This window comes from Etheostoma cragini, chromosome 22 (assembly GCF_013103735.1).
Source record: "Etheostoma cragini isolate CJK2018 chromosome 22, CSU_Ecrag_1.0, whole genome shotgun sequence".
NCBI classification, from domain to species: Eukaryota; Metazoa; Chordata; class Actinopteri; order Perciformes; family Percidae; genus Etheostoma; species Etheostoma cragini.
In genome coordinates this window covers 11,947,490-11,967,439 of record NC_048428.1, presented here as the reverse complement: position 1 = coordinate 11,967,439, position 19,950 = coordinate 11,947,490, and the positions used below count along the sequence as shown (strand labels likewise).

The 19,950-nt window shown below is 40.3% G+C and overlaps 2 protein-coding genes across 4 annotated transcripts in view; one reads left to right on the top strand and one right to left on the bottom strand.

Annotated features, from left to right (window-relative positions):
* Positions 1-1,830, bottom strand: part of rttn (rotatin) — a 30,696-nt gene extending 28,866 nt beyond the window's left edge. For all 3 annotated transcript variants that reach the window (XR_004655185.1, XR_004655186.1, XM_034861619.1), the window contains exons 1-4: positions 1,651-1,830; positions 1,088-1,275; positions 527-713; positions 235-333 (exon numbers count right to left, since the gene is read on the bottom strand). Coding sequence is in view for 1 of the 3 variants with exons in the window: in XM_034861619.1 (XP_034717510.1) it covers positions 235-333; positions 527-713; positions 1,088-1,275; positions 1,651-1,681 (505 nt within the window). In the remaining 2 variants the exon portion in view is untranslated. The remainder of the gene's footprint in view (positions 1-234; positions 334-526; positions 714-1,087; positions 1,276-1,650) is intronic.
* A 5,227-nt stretch (positions 1,831-7,057) lies between these two features.
* LOC117937899 (suppressor of cytokine signaling 6) lies at positions 7,058-13,267 on the top strand. Its single transcript, XM_034862157.1, has 3 exons — positions 7,058-7,460; positions 7,940-8,009; positions 9,147-13,267. The coding sequence occupies exon 3, from the start codon at positions 9,273-9,275 to the stop codon at positions 10,884-10,886; it is 1,614 nt and encodes a 537-aa protein (XP_034718048.1). The 5' UTR covers positions 7,058-7,460; positions 7,940-8,009; positions 9,147-9,272; the 3' UTR covers positions 10,887-13,267.
* The last annotated feature ends 6,683 nt before the right edge of the window (positions 13,268-19,950 follow it).

Below are 19,950 nucleotides of genomic sequence, written 5' to 3'. Positions count from 1 at the left end.
ACGGCCGCGCGGCAGCCACACTGACAATTGCCTACCTGCAAGAGCGTTCCCCAAAAAGCAAAGTGGTTTTTTTTTAAAAGTGTCTGCTGCCAAAGCCAGGCGGTTACCACCAGGAGTTTAGCACGGCGAACTCGGCATGGCAAGAACTCTGCCGCTTCCGCTCATGGAAGTGGCAAGTTAACACACGGCAGTGTGAAAGCCCCTTTAAGGTGAGTATTCAAAAAATACTGGTACCTGCTATCTTCTGAGGTGGCACATCTGTTTGGCTTGGCATGCTCTTGTGGAAATAACCCATTTGAGAAAAATGCTCTTCCAGTGGAACAACTGTAGGTGCTACAGCAGAGAAAATATTATTCAAATATTATTTCACATACTGCAAGCATTAGATCAAACTTAAAAGAAAGGTGTAAAGTAAACTGACAACCAACACAAATCTCTCCTACGTCTCTCCTACATATGACGATGAACATCTAGTAGTTTGTAGAAGACAGAATCCGAACAATTATTTGGCTTTAACTTGCAACACCTGTTGGAGTTGCTGTACGCTGTCCATGCGAGTAAACCATATGACTAGGGAGTAGCTCAGGTAGATGGAACAGCTGGTCCAGGGTCCCATCGATGACAGCTCGCAGTCTGGGTTCCACATTAGTAGACAGTTGACTGAGGAAGTCCACCGCCCCAACATCTCTTAGCATCTGGGCTGCACTTGGATGCTTTGAAGACAAAATGACAAAATAAGTTGGCATGAAAAAAAAAAATCTATAATTCAGTGAAATCTTAGGTCTGTAAAATCACAAAGCATGGGTGTCGATATCAAAATGTCACTGGGCAAATCCTCCTGCATTTTGCCCCTGCTAATATAGAAGTGCATTGTGTAGGGTAGATGAAGGAAATGTAATCCTACCAGGACACTTTATCAATATTTCTATCTTCAGTTAATGTCTGGTGAGCCTTGCTAAAGACAGGCTGAAGCCAAAGCCAAAATGACATTTCAAGTTTATCAGCAACGCTATATTTTGACAGTTGGTTGACTGGCGAGAGGAATCATCTAGTATTGGATCTATCATCTATCTAGAAATGTATCTACCTTTGATAAAGTTGAGAGCAACTCGAGGACCTCTTCCTGCATTGGCACCTCGGGGAAATTGAACCATTCAAGAAGATACACAAACAGCATCTTTTCTTGGACAATGTCGGAGACGGAAATCAGGGAATGGTCCAGCTTACATATGATGCTCTTCAGTGCTCGAACTCTTATCTCCATCAACGAGTGGCCTAAGGTTTACAGAAAAACAAAGTATTCCGTTGAGAAGAGACAGAGTTAGACACTTTCGTTTTCAGCTAACGTTAGTCAACGGCTAACTTTTAGCTAGCTAACTTTGGGTGGTAGTCCAGAAAAGTTTTACTGACTTGGGTTATTAAGATAGCTTACGTTGCCGGTATTGTTGACATTAATTACAGCTCTGCATACTGAAGTTAGTTAGTTATAGTAACTTTAAAGCTATGCCACCCAAAAAAAGTAGAGCCCATCAAGAGAGGTTCTATATTGTTAGCCAACGTTAGCAAGCGTTATGCGTTTTGTTAATTAACATCAGTTCAGGTAAAGTCGACCTTCTAAGCTACATTTCCTTAGCCAATGAGTCAGCCTACCTATTTTCTTTATAAGGGGAGATAACTCCATGTTCAATGTATTGCGTCTCCCAGTGTAAAAATCCGGTAAAAGGCTTTATCAACAACCGAGGGTCGTCAGTTCAATTAGTTGTTGTCTGCCAGTGTCATGTCAACAACGTCTGCCCTCTGTTTTCAACAAACGCGCCAGCGTCAGTCCACTTCCTGTAGAGGACCAGGGTGCGTTCAAGAGTTACAACTGTGTAGGACAAACTGCTTCCACAAAACATTTAAACCGTTAGTGAAGCACCTAACGGAAAAGGATTCTTATACAATTTATTCAAATATATAAACAGTGAGAAGTGAACACAAATTATTGCAGCTGCCTAGGCCTATAAGTTAGACAAACAAAAAGAAAAACAGACAAAGCTGGACATCAGTTACAAAACCAGCCAAAAGGGCTATGATGGTTGTAATTTACCTTTACTTCACCAACAATACCATTAATCCCTAACACTTTTGTATGGCATGGACTATCTATTTGGCAAGTAGCCTCTAACATGCAGAGTAGATCACTGACCTGGAGTCCTGTCGGCAGGTGGGCCAAACAGTGTTTGTGACAAGACATATCTGATGTGCCAGTTCTGATAATTCAAAAAAATCAAAGTTGATCTGCATCGCCGCTTTACTCAAGTGCAGGCATCCAATATCACATACTTGATGGAATGTGAATAAGATCAGCCGACAGGGTGATAATTAACAAACTTAGCAAACGCTAATTAGATATGATAATAATATAATGACACTGCCTCTGAGAATTCTGGAGGGATTTAAGCCCATAATTAATTTGGCAGTGCATTGTATATTCTACTGTCACCTAGAGGGGTTTGAGGGGAAAGAAGGAAAATCTCAATGTGTGCTTTCATAATCCATGACTGTTTTACTTCAGCACACAAATGTAAATGTTTACCAATATTATAATTCTCTCTTTAAGTCATTTTATTTTAGACACATTGCTTATCTTAGCTTGTTCGAGAGCATCATATAACATATTTATTGCACACTGAGCCAAATATTCCAATCCAAGATGCCTGAATGAATGGGAAATTGTTTACACACATCCTTGTAATGTTCTGTGAAATATTTGATATGTTTGAAAAACTTTGCACCTTGTCCAGAATTTAAAACAAAGTTTGGTGAGTTGGAGCAGAGCTTGCCTGAACAACACGACTCATATTGATGGACCTGCCAAAGGGTCCGTTGACCTGTGGAGGTCAAAAAATGTATTTTGCCCTAGCTCTGGTACAGTATATAGTGCTGGGTTTTTATGAATGTTGTTGACATTATATAGTTGCACAATGAGAATACAGGGGGAGTGATAGTTCTGACATCCAAACAGCTACAGTAAGGACATCTTCTTTGCCTGGTGGAAAAATACATTGCCCTGGGTCAGACGGCGTGCTCTTAAAAGCTGTTGAGTTTGCCTCAAACAGTACATTACATGATTTTGTTTGACAACCAGTGTGTGTGTGTCTTGGATCATTTGTCAGCACAGACTGGAGACAGGAAGCAAAACTTCCCTTTAAATAAATACAATAAAAAACATGGGGTATGGTGTAGGTCTTTCAGCCCGGTATTTTTGAACATCAGACATAAGGTATTCTTTTTCACATGTCTTTCAGATGTTTCCCTTATGTCCTAAACAATGCAGTCATCCTTTTGTTCACGTACACCTTGTAAACATGTGACTCTAAGCTATATACATTCAGTTTTAAGGAATCATTTTGTGTTTTGCATTTTCAATCTTTAATTGCCTGTGTTTTTAAAAAAGCAATTCAAGGATTAATAACATTGTAAATCATACGCAAAGTCTGTCTTTTATTTTACCTCAGGCTAAATTACTCATATGCCAGAAAGCACCTCAGGCTGTTCATGAATGTAAGCCTGATCTCTGAGTAGAACTCATGCCAATTTAAATACTTTGAAGCCAGATTTACGCTCGAAGCATCTCAGTCTCTGGACCCATAACAAGGTTAAAGCTGATCATGAGTCATCATGTGCCTGACCATATTGGCCAACCGGTCTTGGACAGACATCAGGGAGCACTTCTTTCTGGTAGAGACGACTGTATATAGCTGTACAAGAAGTATTAATGTATAGCTTTTCCAAGGACACGCTTAAAGCACCACCAAATTAGGGACTGTGTGAAAAAAGTAATCTACCCTTAAAAGAAAAAAATACATAACCCTCTCCCTTTTCTGACCCTGGCTCTTAACTTTCACACAGCAATATTGAAAAAATTCAACAACTTTAAACGTGACTGTAAATTGAAATGCGAGGAACCTGAAGTAAAGCCATGTACAGTAAGGCTTTCACCAAATGTCTCAATAGCTGCTGGGCAAAAGGATTGGTTGTTGCCCTTACATGCATTTCATGCATAAATCAATGTCAAATCAGCTAGTAAATTATATCAATTTTGCAGTTGTCCAAAATTCAGCACCCCATATGGCAACAAAAACACAGCGTTACTTCCACAATTAATAATGTGACATCAAGGGTAACGTTATAACAGAATCAAAGAACTTATGCCAGCATCTACGCAATTCATTTATTGATTTAACCAGGCAGCCAATTGGAAAGAGCTCAAGCCTCTATAGCTGAGTCATTACACTGCCTATGGATGCAGCGGGTGTATCAGTAATTAGTGCACTATTTTTGAAGACCTCTTACATGAGGCTAAAATTGATACGATGGTCTGAGTCAACTTACTGATTTTAAAATATTGCAACAAAATTTAGCAAAATGAATGAATGGATCTACTGAAATCACATAGACACTACAATAATAAGGCAGAGGTGTGGTCATTATTCTTCCCATAAATGCTCAGACTGTATTTTGAGTCGCACTCTTCCTATGTTATTCCACAGTCATCCCTGAAACAAAACCCAAGTGGTCCCAGCCTTGTCACTGTTTGACATGCCTGCTGTACCTGTCTTCCGCTTCACTGCAAGTGTTCAGGATGTGAACATGGGCACCAAGAGGCCCCCGTAATCCCCTTATCAGCAAAGGAGTCAAGTCAAAGAACTGAGTCAGACCGAAGCAGGTGCGGACATGTTGTGCAAATAATTTATGGCTGATACAGCATTCATTTGAAATTAAGATGAAAAGCAAGGAGCTTCCCCACATTTGGAGGTATCTCATTAAACAGTGTGGCCTTTACCCCGCGTGTACAATGTTCCTTCTTGACTTGAGATTCAGTGTTTTGAGTCGTTCTTATACATAAATTCAAATTCTTTTGACCTTGAGAGAGAGACAGAGAGAGAGGTGCTGTAGAGGCCCTCATATCTTGTGCTCTGCATGTGGTGTTTGATAAAATCATGCAGATACTGAATTCCTATCAAACTGTTACGATTTAATTCATGTAAATAAACAGCCTGCTATTAGTAACTATTTGATCTGTTTTTCCTGTCATGACAAGATTTGGGCTACGGCCACAGCTGAATCGTTCTTGTTTTTCCTTTCTGGCAACACATATCAACAGACTAAAGTTTGTTTGTCGGATCTAATTTAGCTTGTAAAAACGTTGCATCCTTGCTTCGCGGTGTCCTTGGTGCTATATCTAAGAGCTGCCACCCCTCCTTCCTCCCCCCCACCCTTGTGCCAACACATCAAGTGAAGGCAGCCTGATCAACCCTAATAGGGCATGGTAATTAGAGTCTTTGCATAGAGCCTGTCTGCTCACAGCTGCCCTAAGCAGGTTGGGGAAGGACTGCCATACACTTGACAGTGTGGAAAAACAATGTAATGTTCAGTGTATGGACCAAATTAGCCTGGCAGTGGTAAACACAATCTACTTTAGAACAAAACTGACACTAATTAGGAAACCAATGTATCATTTCAGAGCTCAAGTTTTAGTTGCTGTATCAAATACTTTAAAATACTTGGAGAATCATCTTGATGTTTCTGGAATACAAATTAGAAAGACCCTAGTGCATAAAGGCTAGCACAGCTTTAGGGAAAACAAGTGCAGTGGTTGATATTTCTACAGTAATGTAATATCTGCAGAGAAAAATGGACTCCTGATTATTGTACTGTGGAAAGGTTATGCACTGTATTTGATCCATAGGGTAAATAGCAAGAAAGCAAACAAGTAAACCCTAAATTATTTGCTATAACCTAAAACTACAACAACAAAAATGTCTCATTCATTAACTTAATTCTGACATCAACTACTTTTGAGTATTGTTATGCAGTTGCTGTATGTCACAGATTGATGACTATACAGAACAACAATGTAAACAAAATAATGAACGAACAAATTAACGCATATTAAAAATATCTATGTTTTCAGTGTCACACTTATACAAAAAAACATTTATGATGATGAATGACTCGTCGATTACATGTTAGGGATTTAGGAAAATTGAAAAATAAATCAGATATTCCACCAATGTCTACTCATTATGCAGTTTCCTCGTGAAAAGTCCAAATTACCTTGATCAAGCTTTTTAAAATCACTATCTGGGGTAGTGTAGCAGCACCTTACCAAAAATAACATTCAGTTATCTGTACAAAAGCAAAATATTTCAGGGACTGCACATTTAATAATTTCAGGTAGCATTGAGAGCTGCTTTATGTCTCTGCTTTTATGAGGGAACTGAACATGCAACATTCTGCAGCAACTAGGCCTACTCCCTGTTCAAAGTTTCGCCATGTCTGTTGTTCAGACTTCTTTCCTCTTTTTTTTAACCAATCTTTTTCTGTGGTGCAACAGGTTTTATTGCTGAATTTCCTTTAGAATGATCTATGTGACTTTTCATGTTTTGGTATTCAGGGAGACTTCCTCTGTGCTTGGACACTCAAGAAAGACAATAAATAGTGCAACACTGTCAGTCTTAGATTCAGGACATATGTCTTTACGTCTCATTTATTTCTTAACTCAACATCCTTCTTCAGCCAATGTTCAGAGCATGCACGGTTTTTGCAACACCTTGCTTCATGCCTGAGAGCTGAACCACTTCCTTGTACTTTTTTGCAACTGCAGGTGTGAAGCCATATATTAGACTAAACTATATTGGAAAGTTTACACAACAATAGCATTCAATGCTGAGTGATTTAGTGACGGGTGAGTTTAACTTCATTGAAGAAGTTGTGATTTAGGTGATCTGATTAAAAATCCTCTTTATATCCTAAAATTATTAAGTACAAGACAATATTCCAAACACAAATGTATCCAAATGATACCATAGAACCGTGCAACGGACCTGTCTTTTGGTTATAGCCTAATCCATATTATAGCCTTTTATTATTATTTTTTTATTTGCAGCGCACAGAAGAAACTCTATTTATCTGATCTATTTTTTCTCGACATATATTTAGTTACAATATGCAATTTCTCAGTGTTTGGGTTGTTTCTGCCTCTGGGATGTAAAAACTTGCTGTAGCTTCTGTGCGTCAGATTCGCTGCATCTGAATCTGCTCCCACAATTCAACAGGCAACAAAGGAAGAAAGGAAGAGGCCGTGAGCTGCAAAGTGTTAGCCAACCTAGACTGAAACATGCCACCTAATTGTGTCATTCTAATCGGAAATGTAAACCCGCACGTTTAGAGAAGAACATCCGGACATATCCACGCTTTCTACTTTTGTTTGGTCGCAGAAGCTGACTAAAGGGAAGGTTACGCTGTTGTTTCCGACAGCAAACGTTAACTAAGCTAGCAGATTGATTTAGTTAGTAAGCTAACATTTAGCCAACAACCGTGAAGGAGCGAACCTTCATAAACGTGTTGTACAACACAAATGCCAACACCTCTGGGTTCTTTTTTTGCATAGTGAGACCAGCTGAAGTGACCGGGTAAGAGACAATGTAATGTGCATGTATATTTTTTAGTGTTTAAAGATAACAGATTTACTTTGACAGTAAACGTGCTGACAAACTGGTTAACTGGCTGTTAGCTATTTGATGTTAGCATACGAGCAAGCCAACATCTGTTAAACTGGCTAGCGATATCGAATAACTTTATTTTGCTTCCTATGGCCTTAATATTTACGTGAAAGTGTACTAATTAGATCGTTGTTTGTGCAGACGGTTTCAGAATGTTGTCATTAAAGTCACAAACTAGCTAACATCCTAGCTAGCTAAGCTAAAGGCATGCTGTGGTGTCCGTAGGCCTTGCCAGGTCAGGATAAACCTAGCTAACGTTGACTTTATTTATACACACTGTTTATGTTAGGTGATTTATAAAGGTACATATTGTGCAATATTCAATCATGAAATCAATTGTAAATCAGAGGCGTAGAACCTTTCAAATAAGCTGGCTTTGTTTTTCACAGCATCAAATGAAAGGTGGTGGAGGTGGAACTTGACCCATCCAACTGAGTCACCATTTTCCTGCACATAATGGTGAGTAATCAGATTGCAGCTGTCTTGATTATCAAGCAGCTTTATTTAGGTGCTCTAAGTGGCACATGTCTCTAGACACTGTTTTAACCCTGGTTTGCCAGAATTGCCACAGCTTTTATTTGACAAATGACAAGGCAATGATTATTTATTTAATAAAATCCTGATCATAATATGGTGTTGTTGGTGAATATTTGGACAGTAATACATTGTTTGGCCCTACAGACTAACACATTTGATTTAAAATTAAATATTTACTCCGTTTATTAAGTGCTGGCTTTCAATTGGAAGGCTGTTGGAAGGTGTTCATATTGGGGGAGCAGTGTACCAAGTCCAGCCCCTATTGTGTTGCATTGTATGATCCATAGTCAACAACGCTGCAGGGCTGTGCTCCTAAACGCATAGCCAGGCAACCATGATGTTTTAAAGCAATTCGGTGGCACAAACAGCACAAGCTTAGCTTAACAGTGCATGACCAGGGGAAAAACAAGCATCCTTTTAATGTTTGTGAGTCATACACTTCAAGCCGTCGACGAAACAAAGATTTCCAACCAGTTTATATTTGTATAATTTGCCTAATTAAATTGAGCCCACTTGAAATAAGAGATTTTGTACACGGTTCCTCCAGTATGAATGTAAAAACCCATCCCATTAAACCTGAAAGTCTGAGACAATATCTTGGTCAACAGAAAAATGTTTTTGTTCATCTTCAAGCCTAAAATGCTAGGTTTGATGCTTTAGCTTGTCTTATGTGGCGATAAACCGAGACAGAAAACAAGACAATTGTTGACATTACATTGGGCTTAAGGAAATTATAATTTGTTTGTTTCATTTTGTTTTGAATTTTATAGATCAAATTATTAATTGAGAAATTGTTTTATTATTAATATAAGTTGCAGCCTTCAGAATGAATACAAAGAAAATCACTGTCCAAATACTCGGACTGCACTAATTTACTGTAATGTGCTCCACTGTTAAATTAAATCTTTTGAGTGTACTTTCTGTGTATTGTAATTATGTTTTTATTGGACATAAATCAATGTACAGTATGTATATATGCTATAATGCAAAACCCTCAAGAAGTAATTTTAGAACAAACAAAATTAAAATATCTATAATCTTGTGTTTTTCTTTCTGCAGGGTTTATTGGCTCCACTGTATGCATGACTTGTGTAGTGCGGCCTGATGGGAGGACACTGTGGATAGTACTTTCATCAGGAGACCAGGAGAGCCAACCCATGCCCCCACTTTGGAGGGCCCGTCAGAATGAAGAAGATAAGCCTTAAGACCATCCGCAAGTCCCTCAGCATAAAGTCAGGCAAAGAGGAGGGTGACTTTGTCATGCTCCAGCAGCCTTCGCTGACTGCAGAGTTTTCTAAGGAAGAGTCACTTTTTGGAGGCTGCTACACCAAAGAGCTTTCTGGCTGCGACCTCGGTGGTGAAGAGGATAAAGGAGGCTCGAATAAGGGCCGCTCGAAGAGCGAGGGACTGATGGGCTCGCTAAAGAGGAGACTGTCTGCCAAGCAGAAGGCCAAAGCGAAAGGCAGCTCTTCTGCCATTGGCTCAGTGGATAATGATGACACCTTCTCATCCTCTTCTGTGCCCGTCAGCTTCAATGAGGTGAAAGCTCAGAGACCCCTCAGATCTGCATCCCTACGCAGTCACCATTATAGCCCCTCACCATGGCCCCTGCGCTCAGTAAACTCTGATGAGGCATGTATCAAGATGGAGGTAAAAGTTAAAGCCATGGTCCATTCTCCAAGCCCAAGTCCCAACTTAAATGGTGTCCGGAAAGATTTTCACGATTTCCAAATGGAGGGGCTCTTTCAGGACCAAGCAGAATCCTTAAAGAATTTCCAGCAGCCACAAAACGGGGAGCTGCATCTAAATATTGATGAAAATGACGTGCCTGTGGTGCTGGGGTTGACTCCCCAGGACTACATCCAGTACACAATGCCTTTAGATGAGGGAATGTACCCTGAAGGGTCCCACTCCTTCTGCCTGGACAGCTCCTCTCCTATGGAGGTGGGGACTGAAGCAGACAACGGGTCCCTCCACACAGACCAGGGACAGGAAGAACATGAACTGGTTAGTGGGATGCCTCCAGATCTCTTTATGGAAACCTCAGTTAATAGTCTTCTCATCGGTTCCGCTGGTGTGGGGCTCCAAAGCTCTAGAGTAGAGGTCCCGCCTCCTCTCTCTCCACTCCTACCGCCAATGATAAGTAATGCACTTATTCCAAGGACTTTTTCAGGGTTCAGTTCTGCAGACAGCCAAGTAGCTGAGAGGGTAAGACACCACCTCAACTTTGACCCAAATTCAGCTCCCGGGGTCAGTCGGGTGTACGACTCAGTCCAGAGTAGCGGGCCCATGATTGTCACCAGTCTGACAGAGGAGCTGAAGAAGCTGGCAAAGCAGGGCTGGTACTGGGGCCCCATCACACGCTGGGAGGCCGAGGAAAAGCTGGTCAACTTGGCTGATGGCTCATTCCTGGTCAGAGACAGCTCAGATGACCGGTACCTGCTCAGCCTGAGTTTCAGGTCCCAGGGCAAAACCCTCCACACCCGCATTGAACACTCCAATGGACGCTTTAGCTTCTATGAGCAGCCTGATGTGGAGGGACACACATCCATCGTTGACTTAATCGAACACTCTATCAGAGACTCTGAAAATGGAGCTTTTTGCTACTCCAGGTCTCGCTTACCAGGGTCTGCAACCTACCCCGTCAGACTAACCAACCCAGTATCTCGGTTTATGCAAGTGCGCTCCCTGCAGTATCTCTGTCGCTTTGTCATTAGACAATACACAAGGATAGACCTGATCCAGAAACTGCCCTTACCTAACAAGATGAAAGATTATCTGCAGGAGAAGCACTACTGAGGACAAAGAGACAGGGCCGTGGTAGCAATTTGCACTTTTGTGTTCAGTTAAGAGATTCAAACAAGGTTTACAGACAACCACAGTTTTACGACGATTGGTTCTGGTGGCTTTTGATTTGTGTGCAGATGACTCCGTCACTGTTTATTCCTCCATTCCACTGTTCTTGATTTTTTTCTGCTGGTTTTAGAAGGCTCTACTTCCAGAAACATAGGCCAGCACATAATCTATTGCAAAAATATAGAAGAGGTATACAGCCAAGTTGATTACACTAAGTGCAGCTATTAGACATGCATTGGGATGCAACATCCAGCTGTGCAAGTAGAGCTGATTTTCAAAGAATTGCTATCTGCTTTAAGGATGAGCCTGTAGGAAGAATATTGTTTTAATTTATTTCCACTAAATTTTACATTTCAAATATGTAAAAGCAAACAAACAAAAGTTTTTAAATCAAATGTTAAGCTTTCTGCAAACTGACCAACTTGGATCATCTTTTGCTTTTTGTTTCCCTTAAAAGGAAAATTACGACATCTGCATCTATACTGTGCGGCTAGTCAAACGGCAAAGCTTCATCATATAGTAAGTGGTGATGACCAACCTATTTCATGTTAACCAGATTTTTGATAATTTTCAAACTTAAAAACTTATCCCGTGGATGCAGTTTCTTCCTCAGGTATTATCTGACTGTTGTGGCATGTTACAGCTGACATATACTACAAATACATTTGTATTCTTAGACTGGTGCAAGCTTCATTTTTGCATTTGTCTAGTTCTACCACTAACCACAGCACCATAATAATAATAAAAAACATAAAAAATCTGAGTCACAAGGGTTTACCAGGTCCACAACATTTTGTTGCAAAAGATGTCCAAAATGTGCCAGTCTCTGAGAGGGGTTTAACAGTTTGTTCAGAGAAAGTAACTTTAAATTGTATGGCTGCATGTAGCCAATAAAAAAAATGTGCAAGTCTCAAGGTACTGACAATGCTGGATTTGAATGTGCTGTTGGTAGAAACGGCATCAAGTTGATGTATGAACCTTTTTCAAAAATGTTACCATTAAATAAAAAATTTACCAATTTGCATTAGGAATGTTACAAAAACTGCACTGCAGCTCAGACCTAACAACTTTGTCTCTATCTGTAATGCTTGAATCTGCATGTAGTAAAGGCTTTAAGTCAGTCGATAACGGGCACTGTACAGTCACTCTAAATGAGAGAGGATGTCACTGTAAAAGGGTGCAAGAGCTTGGCTGTGTTGTTTTAGTGCAACTCTGAGTAAAAGCCTTTTTAATGCACAATTGTATTGCCCTGAGTTAACCTACAACTGAAATCAGACTTCTAGTCAATTGACCTGAATCTGTATTGTAGTGATGGTTGTTTCTAAGTCTCTCAATGTCAGCAATGTGCTGGATTTGGTTCAAAAGAATCCCAGAAATGGTGTGAGCTTAGGTAAAAGGATGTGGGAAAGCCAGGGTTAAGAGTGTTTCTAGCCATCTTGGAGTAATGCCATGGTTTCAGCATACGACAAAAGTTCCATCACAGCTGCATGGCATCATCAGTGTCATATGGGTTTCAAGGACATAAAAACACATGATTTCTGCCATTGCGTATTTACATTGTCCCCACAGAGCTGCACTACCCCACAGATTATCTCTACTTGGCTGTTTGTGCCAGAGTAAAGGGAAGAGCACACAGTATGCTACATAAGTGCTTTATATGGATACTTTGACAGGGAATTGTTTTCACATTATGAATGAGCATCTTTTTGACATCACTGTCCTTTTAAAAGTATTTGGAAAATGGTCTCTCGGACATCTTTGGTAGGTCGTTAGCGCATAGTTCTAGTTTTAGTTAGCTGGAAATGTTGATGTCCGAGGAAGTTACCATGAATCTAGCACAGCAGAAATTAGATAGGAATTTGAATGGTGTTGCATGTTTAAAGATTTAGCATTTTAAAGCTTTGAGTTGTATAGGAATGAAGGATCTAGGTTGTGTGTTTGGCTGTGTAGAGGGATTTTCTTTTCTTTTTTTTTCCTGTCACAAACATTGGCTGGACATTCTGTACAAGACATGTATTTTTCTTTTTAGATTCCTTATGTGAGTTTATTTTGTGACATTTGCCATCTGGGGGATGGGGCTGTACAAAAGGAATGTACGCGTGTTTGAGGTATCCATTTTATCTGCCTGCAGACCCGTTTTCCAGAAATCATGGGAATCATAAAAAAACTACATTGTCACATTTTTGCACTTGAATATTCTCCGCTGACGAGCTTGGATCCTTCCCTGCCTACAGTTGTCCTTCAGATGGCGTTTAAAAAAATAAAGTCACACATTTGTCCTTATGTGTTCATAGAACTGTTTAGATTTAAACAAGATTGTTTTGTTTTTGGCATATCTGGGATATAAAGGGTAAGGCACCAGCGTTGTATCAAAGCCTGCAAATGCTCGTGGGCAGTCAAGGAATGGGATCATGGCAAGAACATGGATGTAAATTTGACTTTTTCTTTGGGTGGGTGGGGGTGTATGCGTGTTTGAGTTAAAATGTGAAAGTAAAATGTTAGCCTGTTTTCAATACAATGTTTTTTTAATTGTATTTCCATTTTAATTTGCAAATTGTCATCAGATTTCTGACTAGCAGGAACCCGTTTTATATGGTGTCGCTGCTGTGAGTTTTCGAAATACTATTTTAGTTCGTCATTAATCATTCTTGCCTTCAATGTTTGATTCCAGAGGTTGTGATGCTTGTTCAGACTGCTGAAGCATTTTGAATTAGTAACAGCTGTTTAGCACTTAACAAGCTCCAACTGCTTTTTCTTTTGTGCATCTCCGTGAGTGAAGGTGATCGTTTACAATATTATGTTTCAACATGCCCACCCCTTCCCTTTTTGTTTACCCTCTCTCACATGAACATCTAGGTACAATTTGAAAACTTTCATTTTAATGTGTTATACACATTTGTGCTGCTTATGGATATGATTGCCTTTCTTGTATTTAAAAATATGGGGGAAATAGAATGTCACCAATGTAGATGTATGTAGACATGACTTTGGTTATCATCTTGGGAGAGCAGAGCAGATTTTCAATTTGTTAACATCTGTAGTCAGTTAAAAGAGCATTAGTAGCGATTAGTAAACCCTCTGTAGAATTACCAGTTCACTCCAGTTTACATTGGTTGTCAACTTTCCAAAGTAGATGGTCTTTTTGTATTTTTCTTTTGGGAAGAAAATCAACAGTGATTTATTGCACACTTTGGATACAGTTCAAGAGTTTTTTTTTTGTATCTGCCAATTATAAATTATAAATAAAAACTATATTCTAAAAAAAAAAACTGTGTACACTTTATATTATCATGTATTACCATCATCACTCCCATGAAACTATTGTAGATTAAGCACCATACATGCAGAGTTTGAGTCATGTCAAAGCTTGAAGTCAGTGATACACTCGACAAGAGCCTGATCATGCTTGCCGTTGTGTTAATAGATCAAATCATGGAGGTCTCAATGAGTTTCTCTCCACAGCAGGTACAAATTGGCAGCTAATCCCGTAGCTCTGGTTGCCTAATTTATAAAGACAATCCAAGCGGTCTTTAAATCCAACTCAGTGAAGCGGAGACTCTAGGGAAAGATTAGCATTGCTACCATCCTCGCTTTAACTTTAAATCGACTCTGGAGAAAAGGAGTCAGTTCCTGGGTTGTATGGGGGAGGAGAAGATGGGGGTGGGGTAATGGTGTCAGGTTTAGACTTGGATCTGTGGAAATACGGTCTGCATGCTGATAAGGAGGTAGGCTCTGTTAACTACTGTGTCTGACAGGCCTCTCTAGGCATCTGAGGTGAAGATACACAAGTGTTCACTCTCTGCCCGGTTCAGGATGATTTATTCATGGCACACACTGGTGGTTGCATGTCATATGGAGATGCCTCTATCATAAAAAGACTCATCTCTGCCTTCCGTTGTTTTTTAGTTTTTTTTAATTGCATTTTTTCAAACAGTTCATACTCAGAATTTAGTGTGAGATATTTTACTTTGCTTGAAAAGTGCAACTTGTCATGGCGTGACACGGCATCTCAGCAGGTTTGAATTTGCAGACATTGTGATATTCAGCCTGCTCACTTTGCAACCACGTACCCAGGATGTTGCCTACTTACCCAGAGTGCTTCACTTGTTTTTGAAGGGAAGCTGTAAGGTGAAAAAGTGTCACCAAACAACAACAACAGAACAAATCTTGACAAATTCAACAGAAATGTCTGCACATTTTGTCCCCTCAGTTTAAATTATATTAATAATGTATCAACGTACGCAGTATGGCCTGGCCAACTGTCATGTCAGTATTTTTATTAACAATTATATACAGAAGTATATAGGCTACGCAGGATCTTGCGTCAGTGTGTTTGCAACACAGAGCAATTGGAATATGAAGAGTGCGCAAAGGTTGTGAAGGGATTTAGGAGACAGCATTTTAACTTCAGTTCAACATTTGGGGAACTTCACGTATATACTCGCCTATATACTTACTTGCTAAGAGTTAGTTGAATAGATTAATACTACACTACTATCTTTCTGTTAAATATGAAGTTGCCACCGGCAGCTAGTTAGGCTATGTTTCATCTAAAGGGGTATTTAGGTAGTCAAAATGAAGACAAAATTGGGTGATCATTTTAAGTACAATAATTTTCTGGATGCTTAAATTGCTGGGGTCAAATTGACCCCAAGGATAAAGGATGTTAGTATCTGTGAGTGTAACAGGAGGATTAAAAGGAGGGTAGCTCATTATGTCAGCCAGGAAATGTCGATCAGAATGGCCCACCTCCTCAATAAATGTGGTTAACATTATTGCTTTCTATTTTTTACATTACTTGTGGGTATTGGGTATTTTATTTCTATTTCATTAAATGCTCCTCTACGGTTACTATGTAGTAACTGTCTGGGTGTTTTTTCCGCTGAAGACAGCTGGCTTCTGCGGCAGAAAAAGGACTTTACGAGAACGGCGAGAGGGAACCCGAACAGTAAAGTTGCGGGCCAGACAGCTTAATAAGGAGCTGAAACTCACTATAAAGCTCCATAAAGCCAAAGGTGTAGGAAGATGTCAGGTGGTACATGCCCATCCCTACGAGTGACCCCTGTTTAAGGATCCCATGGCATGAAAATGTCACTTTTTTGATATTTTTTAACATTAATATTTGTTCCCCCAGCCAGTCTACGGTTCTCCAGTGGCCAGAAATGGCGATAGAAGTAAATTGAGCCCTGGGCATCCTGCTCTGCCTTTGAGAAAATGAAAGCTCAGATGGGCCAATCTGGAATCATGCTCTTTATAAGGTCATAAGGGGAAAGGTTACTTCCCCTTTCTCTGCTTTGCCCGCCCAGAGATTTTGGCCCACCCATGAGGAAGAGAGAGACGCCATGGCTTTCAAATGAGCAAAGTGGCAGATGGTCAATAAACATATTGATATATACATCTGACCTGCATTGTTGACTAATGTTAGTCCTTCTATTAAAAAGCCTTAGCAGATTTCAGTCCTCCTTGTTTTGTTTCTGGTGAAAAAGATTCTTATTTGCATTTGGATCATGCACTGTGCCTGTAAATTGTAATTCAAAAACATGAATGGTCAAAGAAAGCGTCTGCATTTCTTTCAGTGCATAATGTCGACACAAAAGTGCTCATTTGTGAGCAAATTTCTTCTCAGTGTGGTTCTTAGTTCGAAACTGTTTACTCTGGAGAATCCATCCATCACACGTCTGCTGTCTCAGACTGATGATCCATTCCTGCCATCTGGTGCACTGCGTGGTGCACCCATTTTTCACCTACAAACAGGGATGATGTTGACAGCTTGAATTAGCTAGCAAACATATACATCGCTTTCAATTGTCATGCCAGGGAAACATCGGTGGGTCTAACTGGTAATGATAAAGCCGAGGTTACCTGCTGGCAACAGATGTCTTTGAGCCCAGAGTGAAAGGTTCAGCTCTATTAATGCTTGTGATCTCGTGCCAGCAATGCCATACACCACTGAGACCCTCTACATCTCCATCTATCATGCATTAGATGCCTCTGAACCCCAATTAGCCCTGTTAGACTAGGACTGCCTTCATCATTATCAGGTCCCCACTGAAACAACAGCTTATTGCAGTAGTCATTGCGATCGTTCTTCACAATTTCCTGTGTATTCGTGGAGTGCATGTTTGTTGAAGTTCAGCTTGGTGGCGTCCACTTTGTGTGTGTCACACTGTTGGGCTGTGTGGCTTTCAGATCAAAACACCTTTCATCATGGTCTACTTCCCCAAGCAACATCTCTCTCACACCAAGCAAAGAATATAGAATTTAGCAAACAAAGTGGTTCAAACTGTGAATACAGAGTCACCAGTCTCAGTCTCAGTCTCAGTCCCTTTTTCAGGAAAGAGCAAATACTTGACAGTTCCTAAAAAGCGAGCATAGTCAATGACCATAAAATGGCCAGTCCAGATGGTCTCAGCTCCAGGGTGTCAGCAAAGAAGAAGCTGGCCAGTTTGATATATGATTGATAGTCTGTCGAGATCACATCTTATTTGATTAATTAATGATTTCCATAGTGTTCTTTGTGATATTATTTGACAGCAGGAGGAAATGTAAACAGCACCCTGAGCTGCCAATTAACTTTCTGAAAGACATCTTTATAATTACGAATGGCAAAGGCACATAGGATTTGAATGAAAATAATATGCAGTAATTCAATGTGTTTATGCGCCTGTGTGCTTGTGCATCGTGCATAGCCCCAAGTACAGGTTGAAGGCCAAGGGGAGTCGTAAGACGGTCATAATTATGTCATTAAAAAGAGTGGCATCTGGAACTCGGGGGCCATCGAGTAACAGAGTATCCACCTCCTTTCCTCCTTTGCCCCCTGTGACAGTGACAATCTAATCTCATCCCTCAGCAATCTGCCCATCCCTCATGCGGGAGCAAGGTGTGTGTGTGGATGTGGTGTAGTGGTGGGAGGAGGGGGAGGAGGATGTGAACAGGTGGTGGCCATCAGTAAATGGATGGGGAAGGTTTTGAATGGGAAACTTGCCTTCATTCCTCACCGAGTACCTGGGTGTCTGCCCTTCACAGCGGTCCAAGAGGCACAGCGAGGACGCGAGAGATGAAATGAGAACAGGTGGTGGTTTGTCGTTTAACGGGGAATGGAGTTCCCCTGTAGATCATCTGGAGAAAGCACAGCCAATAGAGCAGAATGGACTACCCTACTCTACCCTACCGCTCGTAGGCCTCAATGGGCTTCACACTGCATCCAAAACAAAAGAGCTTCACACAGACAGCTAACACTGTACACTGCTGATTTGGATTATTTTCCCAGCTGTCGATGGGAAATGCCCATCCATATAACCTAGGAAAAAAAAGTGCACTGCCAGAAGACAATGAATAAAATGTAATTAATGACATACCTGCCTCCAATCTGTCTTTGGTCAAGGGCCAACCTGCCATTATATTGTACTTTGATCGAATTGCAGTTACACTCCCAAACTCTTTGAACTGCCATTGTCCCACAAGTGCTCGCTCAACTGAAATGTTGCATGGCAATTAACAGCTCCCTCAACTCTAAACCAGCATTACTCAGCAGGGCCCCGCCCTCCTCTTCTGCCATATCCTGCTAACATTCTTCCCACATCCTTTTCTCCTGCAGCACCTAAAGCGTTGGCTACAAAAGCTCAGGGCCTTTTGAACCTCTAGTGCAATAATGAGCTCAATCTCTCAGTCCACCAGACCTCTGGTACACGGCACCTGCCTGCCACACAGCAAGCGTAACACGCTTTGCGACTTTCAAATAGATCCTCATTCCAATGTAGCTGAAAGAAAGACATCCTAATTCTCTTTGCATATGCTTACATCCGTTCTTTATATAATTAGGTACCAGACAATTAAGCCGGAGTTGTAATTTCTCAACCCAGATGTGATATTTTCTCAAGTAAAATGGGTATTTATCATTTTTAGTCTATGTGGCAGTGAGGCTCACAGATTGTACCTCTTTAGTCACACTGCATTCAGTCCAACCACTTAGATGTATGCTAATTGTGCTGCTTTGCATTAGTGGCTGATATTCATCAAAATATCAAAAGCAATATAAATTCTTTAGAGAGCAGCAACTTTTAGGGATGAACTAAAATCGTCGGTATGCTTTTTGTTGTTTCCCATTCATTAGAATATTCTCAGTTTATTGAATACTGTACTCAACTGTACACAATCTGTGTAAATGTTTCAATACAGCTTGTTAAATTATATATTTTCTTTTTGGCTAAATACCTTCTTGTCTCATTTACACATACCCAAGATATTTGACAGGAATTTTGACAAACTTCTATACCTTACATGAACCTTGATTAGATTATCTCAGTATGCATAGGAGTACATTTAAAGCATCATCTCTTAAAAAAATATATATAATTGATGACATTGAAAACTTGCATGATGCAAATCTACAAGTGGTACCCTTTCTTTCTTTCATTGCTTACACTGTTTATTAAAAATACTGTTCTTGATTAGACTCGCTAAGCCACGGCATGGCTCCACCACTTTGGTCCGGACTGAAATATCAGCAACTATTGTGTGCCAGGACATGTTATACAGGCATTCATGGTCTCCAGAGGATGAATCCAAAAGACGTTGAGTTACTCAACTCCACAGCTTACACTACCAAGATTCTTTTAACTACATAACTTTACCTCTAACGCTACTATGACATTAACATTTGTGGTTTAGAGGGGAGGCATTTGTGGTTTAGAGTGGACTATCTCAACAACTATTGGGTGGATTACCGTGACATGTGTTAGACATACTCAACATCCTTAGAGGATGCATTCTAATTGGTGATCCTCTCACTATTCATCTAGAGCCATCAGCAAGTCAAAGCTTTCCACTTATTCAGTGAAATATCTTGGCTAATTGGATTACTGTACAAAATATATGTCTTCAGTAATGTTGGCACAGACGTTAATCGTATATTATTGATCCCCTGACTTTTCCTTCAATGCCATCATCAGGTCAAAATTCAAGTTTATCCAATGCTTTGGTTTACAACCAAATGTCCATCAACCTC